General features: G+C 34.9%; 3 protein-coding genes and 1 long non-coding RNA gene across 9 annotated transcripts; 2 read left to right on the top strand and 2 right to left on the bottom strand.

Moving 5' to 3' along the window:
- Positions 1–943: 943 nt before the first annotated feature.
- On the bottom strand, positions 944–10,591 carry LOC114880454 (DNA-binding protein RFX2). Of its 4 annotated transcripts, none has more exons than XM_029196465.2 (20): positions 10,505–10,591; positions 10,145–10,397; positions 9,588–9,740; positions 9,073–9,522; positions 6,820–7,133; positions 6,391–6,583; positions 6,049–6,093; positions 5,616–5,721; positions 5,455–5,554; positions 5,220–5,375; positions 4,822–4,953; positions 4,402–4,583; positions 3,848–4,318; positions 3,653–3,774; positions 3,487–3,584; positions 3,264–3,419; positions 2,990–3,192; positions 2,766–2,919; positions 2,645–2,696; positions 944–2,572 (listed from the first exon to the last, which is right to left on the bottom strand). In XM_029196465.2, exons 4-20 carry the CDS (start codon positions 9,080–9,082, stop codon positions 2,529–2,531), a joined length of 2,538 nt encoding a protein of 845 aa, XP_029052298.1. In that variant the 5' UTR covers positions 9,083–9,522; positions 9,588–9,740; positions 10,145–10,397; positions 10,505–10,591; the 3' UTR covers positions 944–2,528. The 4 variants fall into 4 exon arrangements, with proteins under 4 accessions (XP_029052298.1, XP_029052300.1, XP_029052303.1 ...); XM_029196467.2 differs by having other exon boundaries at positions 6,391–6,571; XM_029196470.2 differs by lacking the exon at positions 4,822–4,953.
- On the top strand, positions 6,070–6,920 carry LOC114880464. The gene is made up of 3 exons (XR_003790073.2): positions 6,070–6,242; positions 6,353–6,481; positions 6,828–6,920. It is a non-coding gene; the product is annotated as an uncharacterized LOC114880464 (long non-coding RNA).
- On the top strand, positions 10,591–13,566 carry LOC114880459 (sorting nexin-30-like). 3 transcript variants are annotated; one of them, XM_029196483.2, is made up of 7 exons: positions 10,591–10,756; positions 10,996–11,151; positions 11,214–11,324; positions 11,402–11,566; positions 11,637–11,832; positions 11,913–12,187; positions 12,253–13,566. In XM_029196483.2, exons 1-7 carry the CDS (start codon positions 10,685–10,687, stop codon positions 12,610–12,612), a joined length of 1,335 nt encoding a protein of 444 aa, XP_029052316.1. In that variant the 5' UTR covers positions 10,591–10,684; the 3' UTR covers positions 12,613–13,566. The 3 variants fall into 3 exon arrangements, with proteins under 3 accessions (XP_029052316.1, XP_029052315.1, XP_029052314.1); XM_029196482.2 differs by having other exon boundaries at positions 10,591–10,849; positions 12,256–13,566; XM_029196481.2 differs by having other exon boundaries at positions 10,591–10,849.
- On the bottom strand, positions 12,707–17,678 carry LOC114880452. The gene is made up of 10 exons (XM_029196463.2): positions 17,512–17,678; positions 16,985–17,103; positions 16,635–16,880; positions 16,443–16,564; positions 14,994–16,364; positions 14,709–14,918; positions 14,361–14,470; positions 14,076–14,290; positions 13,732–13,988; positions 12,707–13,665 (listed from the first exon to the last, which is right to left on the bottom strand). Exons 1-10 carry the CDS (start codon positions 17,671–17,673, stop codon positions 13,580–13,582), a joined length of 2,898 nt encoding a protein of 965 aa, XP_029052296.1. The 5' UTR covers positions 17,674–17,678; the 3' UTR covers positions 12,707–13,579.
- Positions 17,679–17,716: the final 38 nt, after the last annotated feature.

The raw sequence follows: 17,716 nt of genomic DNA, 5'->3' as shown, positions 1-17,716 counted from the left end.
ACTAGCTTCTTGAAGTAAAACACTTTATAAAAATTAAAATAGCTTTATGAAGAAGCCCTAAAGGAAGAGTATAACTATTTGTTTAATTCATTTTGGTCGTTTGGCCTCGATTCTTTGTATAATCAAGGTACAGTAAAAAAATGTTCGTTTCTTTCTTGTATGAAATAAAAGGCACCAAGTTTTACCAAACATTTAGTTTGTTCATAGGAATTTGCATCTTCCAATTCAGTGTTGAATAGGAGCGGCATCTTACAATGGGTTGAGACATTTACTCATCTTTTTTTTCCTTTTTTTTTTGCTTTTTTGTTGCATTGTGAGATACATTCAGGCTTGAAATTTTCTCATATGATCGGATAATTTCTATACTCTTACGTATTAAACCTCAATTTCTCCTAAATTACGTAGTGTGCATTCACAAAGCTTAGCAGATGGTTTACACAGCGGTGCTTTACAATCAAAAATACACTGGCAACATTAATTCTGTACTTGAATGAACTCACACGCAATACTTAACAATTCTGAACGATAATTTTTTGATATATTCATTTCATAAAATATTTAATGGTAATTATCGTTAATGTCAGCACTAACTATATATATATATATGTATATGTTATGTATGTATACATTACATTTTTCAAAACATAAAACATCAGGTTAATATGATTTTACATAAATGCAAGTTTTTTAATTGAACTTTCTATGAAAAAAACGAACAAGCATTTTGTTATTAAATAATAGCCGTAACGAATGGAAAAATATTTCAAGTAATACATGTAAATGAAATTTTGTACTTGTTTAGAAGAATATGATAATATGTGTATGTTCATTCAATTAAACGTATAGTATGACAAATTTAGAAGCTTCAAATTTTTATAAAAACAGAATGCAATGCTGTATGATCATCACGTGGAATAGACGTAAAGTTTTAATAAACCTAGTGTGCAACAGATCGTATTCACTTTTTTAAACATATATGTTAAAGTATTTACAGAAAAAAGAAATTAACGTAATGTAAGTCTTTTGGTATTATACTATAAATAATCACTATATATTCATTCTCGTTTGCATTGATTCAAACAGTCCAGTGCAATTTACGACATTTAGAAAATGACTATAAAATTAAAATAATAGATTATTAAATACTTCATGAACACAATAGAATTTAAACACAAGTATAAAGAACAAAAAATAACACGTATGTTTTCGACGTCTGAAACAGTTTACACATTTTGAACATACGTTTGTCAATTAATATATACATAACAAAAAGAAAAAAAAATATATATATATGCATGTATAACGTGAAATTCACAATGCACACTTAAGATTTAATATTATGTACAGAAGAATTATTCGAGTGTCTCCAATTATAAATCATATTACTAATAGATCTTTATAGTAAAATATATTTAAATTAAATGCGAAACATGTTTGAAGACACTCATCTTCTATTCTTACAGTTTGAAATTTTTTTCTTTTCTTTTTTTTTTCATTAAACTTCAACAACTGTGCATTTTTATCTGTCACACCATTTGCATATGTACATTGAATGTAAGAACCATGATGTATATTCTATCAGTAAATTAAAACGACTACATTATTATATCATTTCGTTCATAGTTTTTCTTCACCGCTGTTTTGTACTATTCGTTTAAAAATACTGAAAGAATATATATGTTAAGTGTAACAGATGGTTTACAACAAAACTTTTACATAGCTCGATGTATAATTAATAAATCGTGTTAAAAAATATGAATGTTGGGAGTAGTATTTAAAACTTGTACGATTATATAATTATAGTAATCTAATTTGCATCTGTTCCGGTAGGAATAGTTATTCTTTTTTTGACAATACCGTCGACGGGCGGATTTGGTAAAATGTTATTCGAGTATTTGTGCAAAATAGAATTCGTCGATACAAATTTGGGAATAATAATTTCCCCTATCAAAACTGTTCAATTTTCGACTGTTTTCTTTTGCACAAAATGTCTATTATTTTAAGTTTGCTCGACTTTATTTTTCTTTACCATCCTATTAAAATTAATAGACGTTCACAAGAATTTATTAATCAATTTTGTAATTCATTTTCTCTATTAAAACAATGAATTTGGATTATCTGAACATGAGAAAAATATTCAGTCGAGCAAACTTTTAATACTGAATACTATAAGGGCATGACAAATTCATGGTCCCATACATATTTGAAAGATGTTTCGACTAGACAATACATTTAACGTACTAAACATCGTGCCAGCGATACCTTATACTTGAATCATATGTTTTGTATGAAACAAGATTGCAGTACATGTTCCTACATATTATATCACACAAACTTACTTAGATTGTATACATCCTGGGTGTTATGCAAAAATCTTCTTTGTTAAGTCATAGTACAATAAGATTTTATCTTATATAAAATTATAATTTATGGGACTAGTGTGTTAATAGGCCTGCATGCTCTTGTGCTAACGTTTCGTTATCAGGTGCTACTGGCTCACTTCCAAACTAAAGGACGTAGGCACGCAGTTAGCTCAATTTCATACGCTTTGGTTGACATGTATTAGATGTATCTGAAAAGAAATGACAATTTCTAACTTACAAGTTTCACATGAAACAGTGACTATCACGAGAAGCAACCTCACCTCCGTTAGAAGTTGCACCAAACGCGCTAACTAAAGAGCAAGTTTGACTTTTCTGGAAGAAAACACTGGAATAAATAAATGTAGAATAAATATTCTACAATATTTGATAAAAATTACGCACATCTCCCATCACAGCTATCGGGGTTGTTCCTGTAGCAACTGCTACCTGATGTTCTATCAAGTAAAACATGTATTCATCGTACAATAATCGAATAAGATGAAAAGATCCAAAACTAGCTGCGCTTCTTAAAGTCAGGTCGCGAATAACCATGGAACTGTCGAATAAATGATATAAGAGATAATAAACTAGTAATAAAATATTTAATATAAACTTGCTATAAACACCTGTAAAATGACCACTTGAGCAAAAATTGACGTGCAGCTTTAGCAAATGTTGGTTTCTCTTCGAAAGGTTTTAGAACTTGCGTTACGACGCTCTTCAACCAGATTGCCCAATCTTCCAACGAATTCTGTTGTTGCAGAGTCACTTTAAAATCTGCTTCTAAACGTTGTACCATTGCATAATCGCATTGGCATACCCATGAAGCCTATAAAGGATATACATTTTGTAAAATTAGAAAGGATATAACATGAAAATATAATTTCGTTAATGCAATACCTGTTCTTGTACATTGTGAAAATCAACGCGATTTAAGTCGGCTAACATTTGATTTATTTGACTAGAATTTTGAAGCACTGCGCGTGCAGCTTGAGCAAGGTGATTCAACGATGTATAACGCCTTAGTGTCTGAGCAAATGCAGATACAGCAGTCAACTAAAACAACGTATCGTTATTAAAATAATACCTTGGAAAAGTAAAATTTATACTATCTCAATAGTACCTTTATCTGGGTCATTTCTTCTGGACAATCGGCCATAGCTGATGTCAGCCATGATTCTAATCCTTTTGCAAAATTTCTAATTGACTGTGTTAACGAACCTAACGTATCGTACATTAATTAGTACAATGTTAAGAAATTGCATAAGAAATTAAAAAGAATAACTTACTTGGAATAGGTCGTAGTACATTAGGCATTAATACTTCAACCAGATTTTGATAAAACGTATAATCAACCTTTCTAATGAAATCTTGAACTTCAGAACATTTACATATTTGATATAGCTTAGTCCTAAATATAAGAGATTGTTGTTAAAATTATCTTGGAAAATATAGAATAAAATTATACGTGAATCGAGGCTTACTTTGATAAGTACTTTTCTTCCTCGCATTCGTCGCCGTTATTATTGTCTTGACTGCGCCAAAATTCTCTCCAAAGGCTTTCTACAGTAGCAAATTCAAAGTTGAGTACAGCATCTAAAAAGGCTTCGCAGTGTTCCCTGTATATACTACGAAAAGTATCGATGTCTTCTAACGTACAGTCCTCTGGAAGAGACGAACCATGCCCGACTATTATTTCGGGAAATTCTGGAATGGCACCGCTCGCTTCTCCAAGATACTGGTGATACTGCGGCGGTGAAGTATTCGACGAAATATTCGTATTCGAATGCGTGTTATTTTCATACGTAGCGTCCTGCTTTTGATTCACAAATTTGAATCGTTTCGTCTGTGAATTTGCATTTTGTTGCTGACGAGGGGTTCCATCTTCGTTCAACATCACCAAAGGAGAACTAGGCTTTACCCGAATTCCATAGTAATGATACTTTGAATTTCCTCTGTAACAAGTCGTACAACTCCAAAGAGTTAATGTACAATATAGAATATTAAATATAAAAAAAAAATTAATAGAAACATTTACCTTGTGCCTAATCGTCTGGTTCTTAAACCCAAAAAGACAGAACGTATTAGTTTTCCAAAACTCGCAGCATTTACAGGATCTAATTTATTTTCAGAACAATGACGCAAATAGTGATTGTAAAGAGTTGATCTTGGAAGAGAAACACCATCCGCTGTTTCGTAATTTTCGAGCAACCAATGAACCTAATTATACAATAAAAATTAAATATTAAATACAATAGTAAACATCTTAAGAGGCTAGTTACTTGCAACATTCACAATTTTTAAATAATAACATTTATATTGTCTGTGTTATTGTCAAACAGAAAACTTTGAAACTCGTACAAAAGCATTCGTTAAAATAGCAGCAATTAATCACAAACATGCTGTAACAAATTAGTATACCAGAAAATCTACAAATTAGGATTATGTATCAGCTTACTGTGGCTTGTGAAACTCTAGTGGCATGCGTCATGTTTGCTGCTGCTGCTGCAGCATCTTCCACGGTGACAGTAGCACCCCCTGAATTACCGCTGATCAAGTACGCCCCTCCACCCCCGCTAACCACAGATTCCTATCAAACAATCCAAATCCCAATTTAAATACGTTACTACATTTCTTATATATTTTTACTAGTTAAAAAATAAACGTTATCTAAATTACTCAAGAAAACAATAACATTTGTACCATCAAATAAAAACATTCACCCTTTTACAATCATGCAGGATTCCCATGCCTGTAGAGAGAAGAATCCGTATTTATATAATAATTTCTAACAATTTGACAAAATCAGAAAAAAAATGGAAGCAATTAACGTCTACACATGCACTGCCATCTTACCGCATTTTCTGTTTGTGGACTAGCACGAGCAGCAGCTGCGGATATTAATGCATGTGTAGTGGGATCTCCATCTACGACGCTTTGTTGAATTAGATACGTGCCATTGCCCTGAGATAATAATTGTCCAGTTGTAGAATTTGAACCTTGACCAGTGACCTAAATGTATATAAAATTGTTGACTATAATACAACACAAAATGAGTGTTCGAAACGAAATAAAATTTATTATAAATTACCTGTGCATATGTCACCGGTGTAGATGCTGGGGTGTAATACTGGCTCGAAGCAGGAGTATACATTGCACCTGCTTCTCCCACAGCATATACAGGATATGTCCTATAAATAACAATTTATTTAACTTAACATCATAAGTTAATTACAGTAGTTTTATACTTACATCTGACCATTTGTCGGTATATACGTGGAGCCATCCCCCTCAACATATTGAACATAGGTAGGATGAGATACCGACTCGGACCCCACTGCCTCTGGTTCTCCTGACACTGAAACAAATATAATATGTTTCAATTCGTTTATCAGATATAATTTCACACGATTGAAGCTTCACAAAATGCACACAACATTCAGAATATACCTTGCCAAATAGTTGCTAGAAAGAACAGAGTGCATCTAAGCGAACGTTTGCACTCTTCAAAATGAAATCTAACGTATCTATGTTAATACTTATTTCTTTATTCATGTAAATGAAATGTATACTGATACATGCAAAATCAATCGGTATAAAAATATCAAATATAATATTTGCACTTTTACAGACAGTCTACATGTAAGTTAAAGAATAATGCATGCTGATCATGTTCTGCCCTCACCTACTGCCGTTGTGAGGGACGCGTAGGATGGTGAATCACTGGTGCCTAGTGTAGTCAGAGTAGAAGAACAGAGGTGCATGTTTTTCAGCAGCATGGAAAGGGCCAAATCTCTACTCAAACACTATAATTTTTCAAACTGATCCTGATACTCACCCCTAACATAAGCGACTTATAAGAAGTCTTTTGACAACTTAGTAAGTTTCTTTTCTTTTCTTTTCTATACGCGTTAAGGCTAATTGTTAAGACTAATCTCAAGGACTTTTCCTGAACGATTGCAAAATTTTAACCGACGACTTTACAACAGGTAAAATAAAGATGAGTTTTATGTTACGTAACACGTACCTGTTACTGTTATAAAATGCGGGGAACCACCGACGATGGTGCCAGCCGATGTGGACGCAGCGTCAGAATCGACAAGGGTGTGCTGTCCTGAGTGAGTAGTATTCACAACTACTTGTGCTGTAACATGTGCTGGAGTACCTGTTGAGCCGTTGGAAGAATCTGCAGCTGTTTCAAGCGGGTCCTGAACCAATAACTAAATTATTATTTATAGTATGCGTGTTCTCATGATCAACAGTAACTTTCTATATAATATAAAAAAAATAAAATTTCTTGATAAATATTAATGGTACAGAGATACAAATTTATGCTTTTAATACAGACAGGTAATACAATGCTCTTGAATGCTTGAATATCAATAAAATATCTTCAAAAAGAAAAAAATCTATGTTAGTTAAAAACTTAATTGACATAATGTACAAGTAAACAAACCTGTATAGGTTGTAAATTTGGACTGGAAGGATCAGGACTGGTAACAACAGTGATAAGCTGTTGCCCTCTTGCCGACTGGCTCTGTGCCACGCTTCCACTGCCACTGCCACTGGAGCTGGAAGTAGTCACGACAACAACGCTTGGCTTTGGTTCCACCCCCACTGATGTAGAGCTACCCCCACTGTTATTAGCTCTGGTGGATGCTGCGAGGGCATACTGAGCTCCCGTTGTAGTCATGGCAATCACTCCTTCACCTCTCTCTACTCCCACCGTATCACCACCGCTGCTGCCTCCCCGTTTGTGAAGGGAAGAATCTGTAGACAGACACCAATACAGATGAAACAAATATCAATAAAGTTTCCCCAACAGCTTCGACGCATGAAAGACTGCTGTGAATTCTTTTGGTATACTTAAATACTCTATTAAAGTTAAATCATTGATAAGTAGAGATGAATTTTTCATTAAGGTTTTAAATAAACACAGACCTTATATACATGTTCTGTAGAAACATGTTGAACACCTAATGATTTTTTATTATATTATAATGGGAAATACAAGTATGTGTATGTTGTAATAAAAGCATAATAAAGATCGTTTTTATTGCATTAAATTTAACATTATATGTCACGTAAATTCGTGAACAGAAGGAAGGAACATGTTTCAACGACGACGCCCGCCACTCGGGTGGGTACCGACAGATTAACAAACACCCTAACCTACATATAAGAAGGATCGGTCTACGTAATTTCTCGCAGGTGTGCAGCATTCAATAATCTACAGATCAAAGTGAAGCCCCGAAGAGCTTCCAATACGAATGAAACACGTCATTGTAGTTTCAACGTACATATAACAGGATGTATTAGTACACCCTGTACCTGTGGGGTAGCAGGTACCAAACAATGTTTCAAAGGGAAGAAAACGAAAGGGAGAGGGGTGGTGACTAAAATGCAATGTACGCGTGACTGGACACAAAGCTCTTGTCAAGGGGATTGAAAGTATCAGTAGAAATGGGCAGATGATAGGTGCAATTAGAGAGAATTAAATTTCCCCTTTTACCAATAGCAATAAATTTTCTAATTACCCTGGAGATTCATGAGAAGCATACAATTTTTAACAAGCAACAGACAATCAAATAACATTCTCACAATGAAATTTATTATGTTACAGAAAAGTATATTTTATGGTACAAGATATTCTATAAAAGGTGATCATATTAGAAAGGATACCATATGTACACCTGGCCACCGTTATGCATGACTGATGCTTGAAACTGCTCTGCACACCTTATCTGTTATTTTACAATGCTTACCCTCCATCCTTTTACTATCTATTTATAAACCTTTTGCAGAACATACTTGATTGAACTTTTATAATATTAATTTTTATGAAACAAATGTAAAAGAAAGAAGAGAAGATGTATCAAAAGGAAAAATGATATAAAGAAACAACAATGGTAATATTTTTAAAAATATAATTAAAAATTTATTGTAAGGTGAATCTTATAAAAAATAGAAACAATAATTAAATAGGTAAAAATTGATTTCTATTATGCTTCAAGAAATACATTGATGGAATTGATAAGCCTGTTTTAATTAAAACCTATATAGACCTTCAAATATTAAATGCCCCCTAGGTAGAAGTGTACAATAAAATCGCTAAAGCATGATGCAGCAGGGGAATATATAAAGCAAAAATCCTGCAATGGTTTCCTTTCAAAGTAGTACGAAGGAAATTAATTGTTCCTGAATAATGAAGAAACTTTGAGACGAATCAGCATACTAAAAACTATAGAAAATTTTAGGATAAACAATCTGAAATATCGATATCAGATATTGATTTAATAATGAAAAGACATTGTTTTGTTCTATGAATACCTAACAATTGTAGAATTAACAATAATAGTAGAATCCTTGAAATAGTTCATTCTGAAGTTTATGCCAGCTTAGAAATGTGTAGTATGATATCCTTTAACTTGGTCCTAAAGCATCCTTTAATACATACATCCAAATACAACTTGTATTGTTTAGTTTATAATTATCAATAATCGTTCTATGCCAACTGTCACTGAGCAAATACATATTGCGAACGATAATCCTAGTATCTCGTAATTGATAAGGCGGCAGTATGTCGGATTTAAATGTAATAGATGTTACTTCTGCGGCTGCGTTTATAAAATCATATAAAACATGTATCGCAATGATCGTAATTAGAATGGAAGGAAAAGCGCGGTTCGTACGTCTCATTTTCACTCACCTGTCTTCATGAATGGCGTGTACTTTCAACACGACGCCCGGGCGCACTTACGCGGCCGAACGTTTCCCCCCGACAGATTTCAACCGGCCCTTTCCCGATCAAGAAACGGCGGTGGCTTGTCACCCAGGAAACCACGCGGATGGCGAAGGCACCGTAGAAGCGGAAAAGCGGAGCAGCACACTCCGACGAACCTGTATATTTTGTTGTCGACGGCTGGTCGGAGTGTTGGTTGTCTGCTACTGCGGTCTCCTTGACTACGGCATCACTGCCCGCGTCACGATCAGTAGCGTACATAATATTCACTCGCATGGGTGCCATAACCAGATCAAACGAGTAATATGTCTAATCTCATTCGTACCTCTTGAAAGTATCTATTTCCATTGCACTAGTATAAATTTAAATTATTCCTATTTGGTGAAATTTCTTTTCCGTTCTCGATGCAAGTAATACCTAGTAAAAATTTTTCTTTGAAAAAAAAAATTAGAATAAATGTTCGGAAATTGTAATATACCGACTTTCATCGATGTCTCCTGTCTTCTTTCATTAATGCAATTAATATCAATTTGTTTTGCGCTAGGATTATTAAATTATTAATACGTCTCTGAATAGGATCGCGCGTGCTCCCCCTTTTACTCTAAACAGCTCGTCGATCATCTGATCTAAAGTCGCTAAAATTAATAACATTCATTTGGATAAGTCTTAATTCCAAACTTTCTTTTTTAGAAAAAGAAAATTGGTATTTTGAAAATAACGAGTGTTATTCGTAAAAAGAAATTACACTGTGTGGTATTCTTACCATGCGTGCGCAATCACGTATTAATGCGCAGGCTATAATACATACACGATGCCGGCCAACTGCATTATGACATTTGCGTTAATAAATAATTGTTTTGATCACTTGTTGATTTTTATCTAATTAAACACACCTTATATAAAAATTTCTAATTCATCGTAAAGCTTTCTTCACTTTATCGAAGCCAACAGATTCGGCGCGTTATTCGAAATTAACGCATCGAGAAACTATAAATTATTAATCGTATTTATACAAAAAAAAAAAGAGAAGAAAACTTACTGGATAATGAATTTTGCGATCGGTAATAAATAATAGGCAGTGAGGATTCTTCCGCCATCATTATGGAATATCTTTTGGAAAAAACCGAAGGGTATTCGTCATCTTCTGGCCAGTCCATTTTTGCTGGAATCGGTGCGAAAGTTTCGAATTTTTGATCGCGGGAAAAGAACGTATCGAGTGTATCCCAGAGATACGGTTTCCACGGGCGAAAAATATTTGCTTTTTTACTCCGGAATGTCGTAAATTTCCATCACTACATTTCAGAACAAACGAAAGTTGAATTATAGCATTTCAATTACAGAGAACAACGTATTCCAGCGAGGAATAACGGGTATATTATAATGGCAAATTATACGTTACATTTAAAAATACATCAATACGATTACGGTTGAAAGTATATTTAAAATATAATTGAATAGAATTCACGAATGTTCAGTCCGGTTTTTTGAAACATAATCAATGTGCGTATCGTTCTTTAAAGCAACGCTGCGCATCGTGACGCAGCGTCGTTAAAGCTCTCTGTTGCTTGACAGTTTAAAGATGATGACTTCGTCGGAAACTGATGTAGAAAAGCTGGGTGAAAACAATGCGGAAGATACGGCAATTTTAGAAGTAAGCACAATGGCAGTCGGCGGTGTTATTAAGCAGGAAAGCCGCGATACGGATTTTCTTTCGAACTGTAGTACGTCTGTCGAAGGTTCTGTGGTAAGAATATAACCTGAGACTATTTTGACAGCCGTGTGTTAACAATGTTGTAAAAATAAAAATTAATAGAACTATAATAAATGATAATGATTAACATGTTAAAATATACATTGTATTTAATATATTTAAATTGAATAAATTTTCAGATAGCATCTCCTTCTGTCGATAGTTTCTCAACTTTACCAGAACAAGAGATATCAGATTTTCAGGCAGATTCTAGGGACTTACAGGTGAAAGTAGATAATCCTCAGAAGCATCTAGAAACTCTTGAAACTTATATCACTTTTCGTATAACAACAAAGGTGAGTATATAAATTTGATTAATTATAAATATTAATGTTTAATTATATCTTTGTTATTTTAGTCCACGCGACCAGAGTTTGACGAGGGAGAATACGTTGTCAGAAGACGGTACAATGATTTCATATGGCTAAGGCAAAAATTAGTGGATTCGTATCCGACTCATATCATACCAGTGAGTCTATTAATATTATAGTTACTTCCTTACTACTTTTAGAATAATCTTCAGTATATTAATTGTCTATGTTACAGCCTATGCCTGGGAAGCATACATTACTTGCGCAATTAGATCGTTATTCCAAAGAATTTATCATAGCACGCATGAAATTGTTACATATATTTCTGAACAGAGTTGTAAATCATCCTATTCTTAGCTGCGACAAAAATTTACACATTTTCTTGACATCTAAACCTGCTGTAAGCCTCAGTCATTTCTTCTTCCCTGTATAATACCTTTGGATCTCTATCTTTTTTTCTTTTTTTTTAGGAATTTCTCATACATCGTAAAAATCGTGGAAACGTTCTTGTAAAAATGACGGACTCCTTGCAAAATATTGCAAGCACATATACTATGAAGCAACGTCATTTCGAGTTCGAGCAAATTCGGGAATATTGTACGGCTCTTAGCGAAAAGTTAGCGACTATAGATAAAATAAATCATCGTATACAAAAAGACAGGCAAGGTACAATAAGAAATAAGTTTTATTCTCTTAATCAAAACCGTTATAAATTCTACCAAACATTACATGTACAACCTTGTTAGATTATTTACTTGAATTGCATCAGCTGCATCCAATATTCACATTGTGGGCGACTTCTGAACCAGAATTAGCCCCAATTTTGTTGGCAATCGCTAAAGCGATTGAATGTAACGCGGTAGCTCATCAAAAGCTTCTAGAAAATGTACCGAACGAAGAGCGAGAATACATTTCGTACATAGATGCGGTGAAAGGTGCTCTGTCTCGACGCGACTCGATGCAAATCGAGTACGAAATGACGATCGAAGACCTCGCGAAGAAACGAGTCGAAAAGGATCAGGTACATGTATAATTTACCCGTTCAATTTCTATAGGTACATTAATTTATAATAGCAATTATTTAAGCAGCTAATGGGTATCGTAAGTGGAAACCTGTCGACGCAAAACTGGGGTGGATCACTTTGGAAAGCGGAGTCGCGCGATGAGAAATTAGAAAGACTGGGACAAGCGATTCCGCGATTAGCGAAGCAAGCGGAATTGTTGCAAGATCGCGTGGAATGCGCGAATGAAAATTTGCGGAGCGATTTGCAAAGATGGAACGTCGAGAAACAAATGGATTTGAAGAATATGTTGATCGCGATGGCGGATCGACAGATACGGCATTACCAACAATGCATGAACGCGTGGGAGGAAACACTGGCTGGTTTGAAGTTGGATGGAACAGGTGACGTGAACGTAGGATCCTCGATCAAGATACCAATTTGAATCCGAATAAGAAGCTCACGTTTTGCTACTTGAACATACTCAAAAATATCCTATGCATTTACTAAGGTAAAAACACACTTAAGTCGTTTGCCGGTAAATAACAAAGATTTTATTGGTAATTAAGAAATTCGATCTTACCAGCTTTGTCGTCGTTTCAGCAATTAAATAACTTTGTCTGTCAAGCCTTAAATGCTTATTCTCGAGAATTCAATTGATAATTACATAAATTACAGATGCGTTTGTTAGTCGTACATGTTATACACATTTATATATGTATTTATAGTTTTCAGATATAAAAAACTTTATGATAAAATGGCTTTATGATACAATAAGGTCATGAAGTAACGTAAAAACTTAAATTAACATGTTCAATATTATAAATATAGCTAGGAAAATTTGTCGGCATAGAGAACTAATTAATTAAGACTTTGAGATATATTGTTGTTGTTTTTTTTTTCTTTTTCAATCGCCAGTTATTTTTGGGACCAAATACTAAATTTCACTATTCTTTCTTTCCCTTATACTTTTAACCACATATTACAATACATTCACTGACAATCAGTCCTTAGTTACCTATATGTGGTTATTACCAAAGTTTGTCTATAATAATATAGATAGTTAGTGTATAATTCTAGAATATAATTTACAAATTCAAGCGGATGCTTGTAATATTCGTTGTATTGTTATTCAGTACCCTTAATCTATATCGTTAAGTTTCGGGCAATTCGCGCAGCAGTACTTAACACATAAAGTAAGTCTTGTCAAAGAAAAGAAAGCAAACAGTTAAAAGTTATACAACGCGCGTTACATCTGTTGTTCACGTTTCAACTTAACGATTCCCGGTACAGTCACTTGCGAACTATGTACGGATTATGTTTCCAATACGATTCAATTACATTATACACGTTCTATCTTAGATTTGTAACAATAAATAAATTATTGTTTTGCAGTTAATCCGACAATTATTTCATTCGATCGAAGGGTAATTTGGCATTGGTGTTATGTAAAATTCAACTAAATTATCCAAATCGTACAGTCTAGTTATAGATTCGCCTGAAAATATAATACTGTATGTTATCGTCGTTAAAATTAAATTAACGTTTTCCTTCAAACACTCACCCATCAGTGTCATTTCATTATGTAAAAATCGCACTGTATGCGCGTACGGTTGTTGAATTTTCTCTCTTAATTTCGGTGCTAGACGTCGAGTTGGATTCCACAAAGGGGTACGAAAGTTTGGAACGTCTATACAGTTCGGTTTCCACGATTCTGGTTTCACCTCCTCCATTGGTAACACGTCCGTTATTCTATACTGGCTTGTATCAATATTCCATGTAAATTTACATCCTACTTCGTACTGCTTCCTCTCTTGGGAACTACGTGTACACAGATTTAATCTTACAAAATAATTATCCAAAGTATGACAAAAGGTTTCCTCTTTAAACATAAATCGCTATACGAACCACTGTGTTTGATTATTAATTTCGCTAGCTTGAATCTTCATAATTAACAAACAAATAATATCACCGCTTAGCGCGCATACGTCTATTATTTCAATGTCGTAGTCGCTACAGTGCCAGTATCTCTTTTTAAATCTCATACAAATCCAGTCAGCTATGTGATGAGAAAATGTTTCGATATCGAAGCTCAACTGATTGATCGATACGCAAGGTACTATCTGAAAAATGATTGTTCAAATTTATTATATACGAAACGATAGATTCGTAATTTTAAACAAATTTCAATACCAATTTTTCAGCTTTACTGTTGCTGATCATTTGCATTTGGACGTATCCAGATCCGTGGACATGCATAGGAAGCACGCACTGATAACTTACATATCCTCCTGTTTCTTCATCTGTAAAACGTACGTATATTTATGCTTTTTATTTTAATTAACGCGTTGAACGCCACCGTAAATTACACATGCCTGAATAATTAAGAGAAAACAATAGAAAGAATATAGAGAGCTTAAAATTTGAAAATTAACTATTTCTATTCTTAATAATTAGAGCTTCGATACGCCCCACGTGTTAATAGGATCATATTGAAATTAGCAAAAATAATTAAAATAACATAGATACTAAAGTATATACCTTCAACATCTGTGATAACTGATATCATTTCATCGTCAAGTTCTATGTAACTTCTCTTGAAGTGTGCGGTGCATTTAATGGTGGGATATTGTAAATTTATTTTTGGAACCAATGGAGAGGAATTGAAGCAGTGTTTCCCAGAACGTTCTCTGCTGATACCCCCATTAGGCAGCTGGTTCTGATTCAATGGTCGTAACACATTCTTTTCAGCTAAAACATTAAAACAGTGTTATCAATTATCAAGGAGGTGATTTATCCTTCTTTTTATACTCTTAATTAATTTACTTGAATCAACAGTTGTCATATCGTTGACTCCATTTTGATCTTGACTCATATTCAAATCATCCGTCTCACTTTGATCAGAATCCACCCAATGTTTTTTACCATTGGTAAGGGCAGGCGACATCGTCGGCGACGATGGTATCTGGTGTATCGAACAGCCACGGTGTTTGAATTGATCCCGTATATGTTTGAAAGGAACTATGTTCTCCGCGTCCTCCGTTTCGTCGCAGAACTCGTACTTCTTGTCGGCGAGTCTTCGTTTCCTGAACGAACTTAGCTTCTCGCAAGTTTCCTGCGCCTCGTCCGTGAACTCGTACGCTTTCTCCGCTTCGAGGATGAGTTTATGCGTCGGTCTCGTCCTCGACTGCGTCGAATTCACGATGGGCGGAGGTGAGTGTAAGCTGGATCGTTTCCTCGGGCTCGGGTGTCGAAAGGACCGTGTTACAGGCGGTGACATCAAACGCGAAGAGGACGATGGACTCACGGAGACCGAATGAAGGGGAGAATTAACGGAAGTTACATTGTTATCCTCCGAAGCACCGGGTTGAGGGGAAGTTGAACGTTGAAAAGTACGTATACTCTTCTGACTAGACTCGGAATTTCGGGTTTTCAGAATGTCCGAGGGCGGTGTGAGAATCGGCGAGGACCATGTTGTCATCGCTTTGAGATCAGAGGGAAGCCTTTGCGGTGTAGATCTTGGTGAACACGACGGATGTTTCACTAACGTAATTAAATCGCTACCGATGTTCAGTTCTTGAGACATGTCCTCGCAGAAATCTTGTAAAATTTTGTCCCTAACTGATATTGCTTGTTGCTCGGTTCGCGATACCGGGCTCGCAGTCCTACATTTACATTCGCTAACGTCCATACACTCGCACGATTTAACGGTCAGAGGGTCGGCAGACTTATTTATATCACAGACACAATCGCTTTGATTAATTATTGAGGTATTTAATGAATCACGATTTAACCTATCGTTTAATTTAATTGGTTCTTCTAGATAATCATGTTCGATTATCGGGGACTGGATCGCGCACTCGGGTGTACATAATTTCTCGTCCGAACATACGTAACGTTCCACCACTTTCGTGTAATCCAATTCCTCGACATCGCTCATGTCTAACGGCACTGTATCGGTAACGACAGTGTCCTGTTTATCACAAGCCTTCTGGTTTTTAGATTTTGGAATGTCCAAGTCTACCCTGAGTACATGTAAAAAGTTTCCTGTGTTAACTACCACATGATTCCAATAATTCAAACAGACAGTAGCTCGAAACCTAGGATATGGGGAAATTACTTCATAAGTGGTATGAACGGTAAGCCCATGTTGAAGACAGTTACACCGTACACAACCGTCCCAATTTGCTGCTAACTCTATAAAAAATATTAAAGAAATATATGTTTATTTGTCACATCGTTACCTAGTTTTTAATGTTCATAATATGACATTACCTTCACCCTCTTCTTCGTAAGATGCTGCAACCTTTAAGCAATCTTTACAATTTTCAAGAGAAGGTACAGTGGTTATCGTTAAATACGCTCTGTCTGTAGGTTGTAGGTGCAACCAGTTTGTACTAAAAATGAATTATTATCAGTTAATCTTAAGGTGAACAAATAAATGAAATAATCTGAATGAAAACTTACCAAAGACCGTGTATTACTAATTTACTTCTTTCCATTGGCCATTGAGATATAACTATACTAAGTTCTCTGTAGATAGTGTAGTTACCAAAAAGTGTCACCTCTGCTACCTTACGTGCGACATGGTTCGGAGTAAAAGCCCACCAATGTAACAAGTATTTATACAAGGAAGTATTGCCACTCATATCCATAGTATATGTATATGTAAGTAAAAACTGACCACACTGTGTCAATCCCATTACAATGTGTCTTCAATAACAATAAGTATTGTTGTTACAACATATATATATTTCATATAATACTCTTTTAACTTTGTTACGTTCTTTCGGAGTAGAAATAAATGCTAGACATACCCTGCTTCTAACGCCGACTTTGGGATTACGTGTAGGAGAGGTAAATGTCGCCAGGAAGGTACAGTAGCGAACAGTCTTTCTTCTGAAGCATAATTGTGCGCCGATAAACAACCTCTGATCTATAAAAATTAATTGTTTTCGCAGTGTTACTATTACTCTTTAATACGCAACTTCTAATTCTGTCCATCATGCTCGTGATACATTTTTTAAATTTTTTATTTCAAGCTTCTAGTCATCATGCAACTACTATTAAAATATTAAACTGCAACAAAAAAGAAAAAAGGAAGACAATAAAGTAAACTTCTTGTGCAAGAACAAAAAGCACATTTTTTTTTTTTTTCTTGCAGTCGATGGAAGTTCAACGTGACGATTCGTGCGATAACGAGTAAATGTCATTTAGAAACAATTGAATTAATTTTTCTAAACATACAAAGCTATTTGTTCGGATTAAAGACCGATTCTGACAGGTATCTTCAGTCCGTCAATTTTATTAATACTTCGGTAGGTTGAAGGTTAAGCGAGCCTACCTCTCGTAAAAATAGCTTCTGTAAGAAATGTCTTTTACTCCGACGATGGGACAGGCACGGTTTCTGGCCTACTATAATGTACTCTGATTTTTCGGAAGTAATATCAGAGAACCATTCATTGCAACAATCTGAGGTAGTATCGGAAGACGATGCGTCCGCCATTTTTAAATAACCCTACTGAAAGATACGCGCAGATACGCGCGTC

Source organism: Osmia bicornis, chromosome 16 (assembly GCF_907164935.1).
Source record: "Osmia bicornis bicornis chromosome 16, iOsmBic2.1, whole genome shotgun sequence".
Taxonomy (NCBI): domain Eukaryota; kingdom Metazoa; phylum Arthropoda; class Insecta; order Hymenoptera; family Megachilidae; genus Osmia; species Osmia bicornis.
This window is presented reverse-complemented; position numbering and strand designations above follow the sequence as displayed.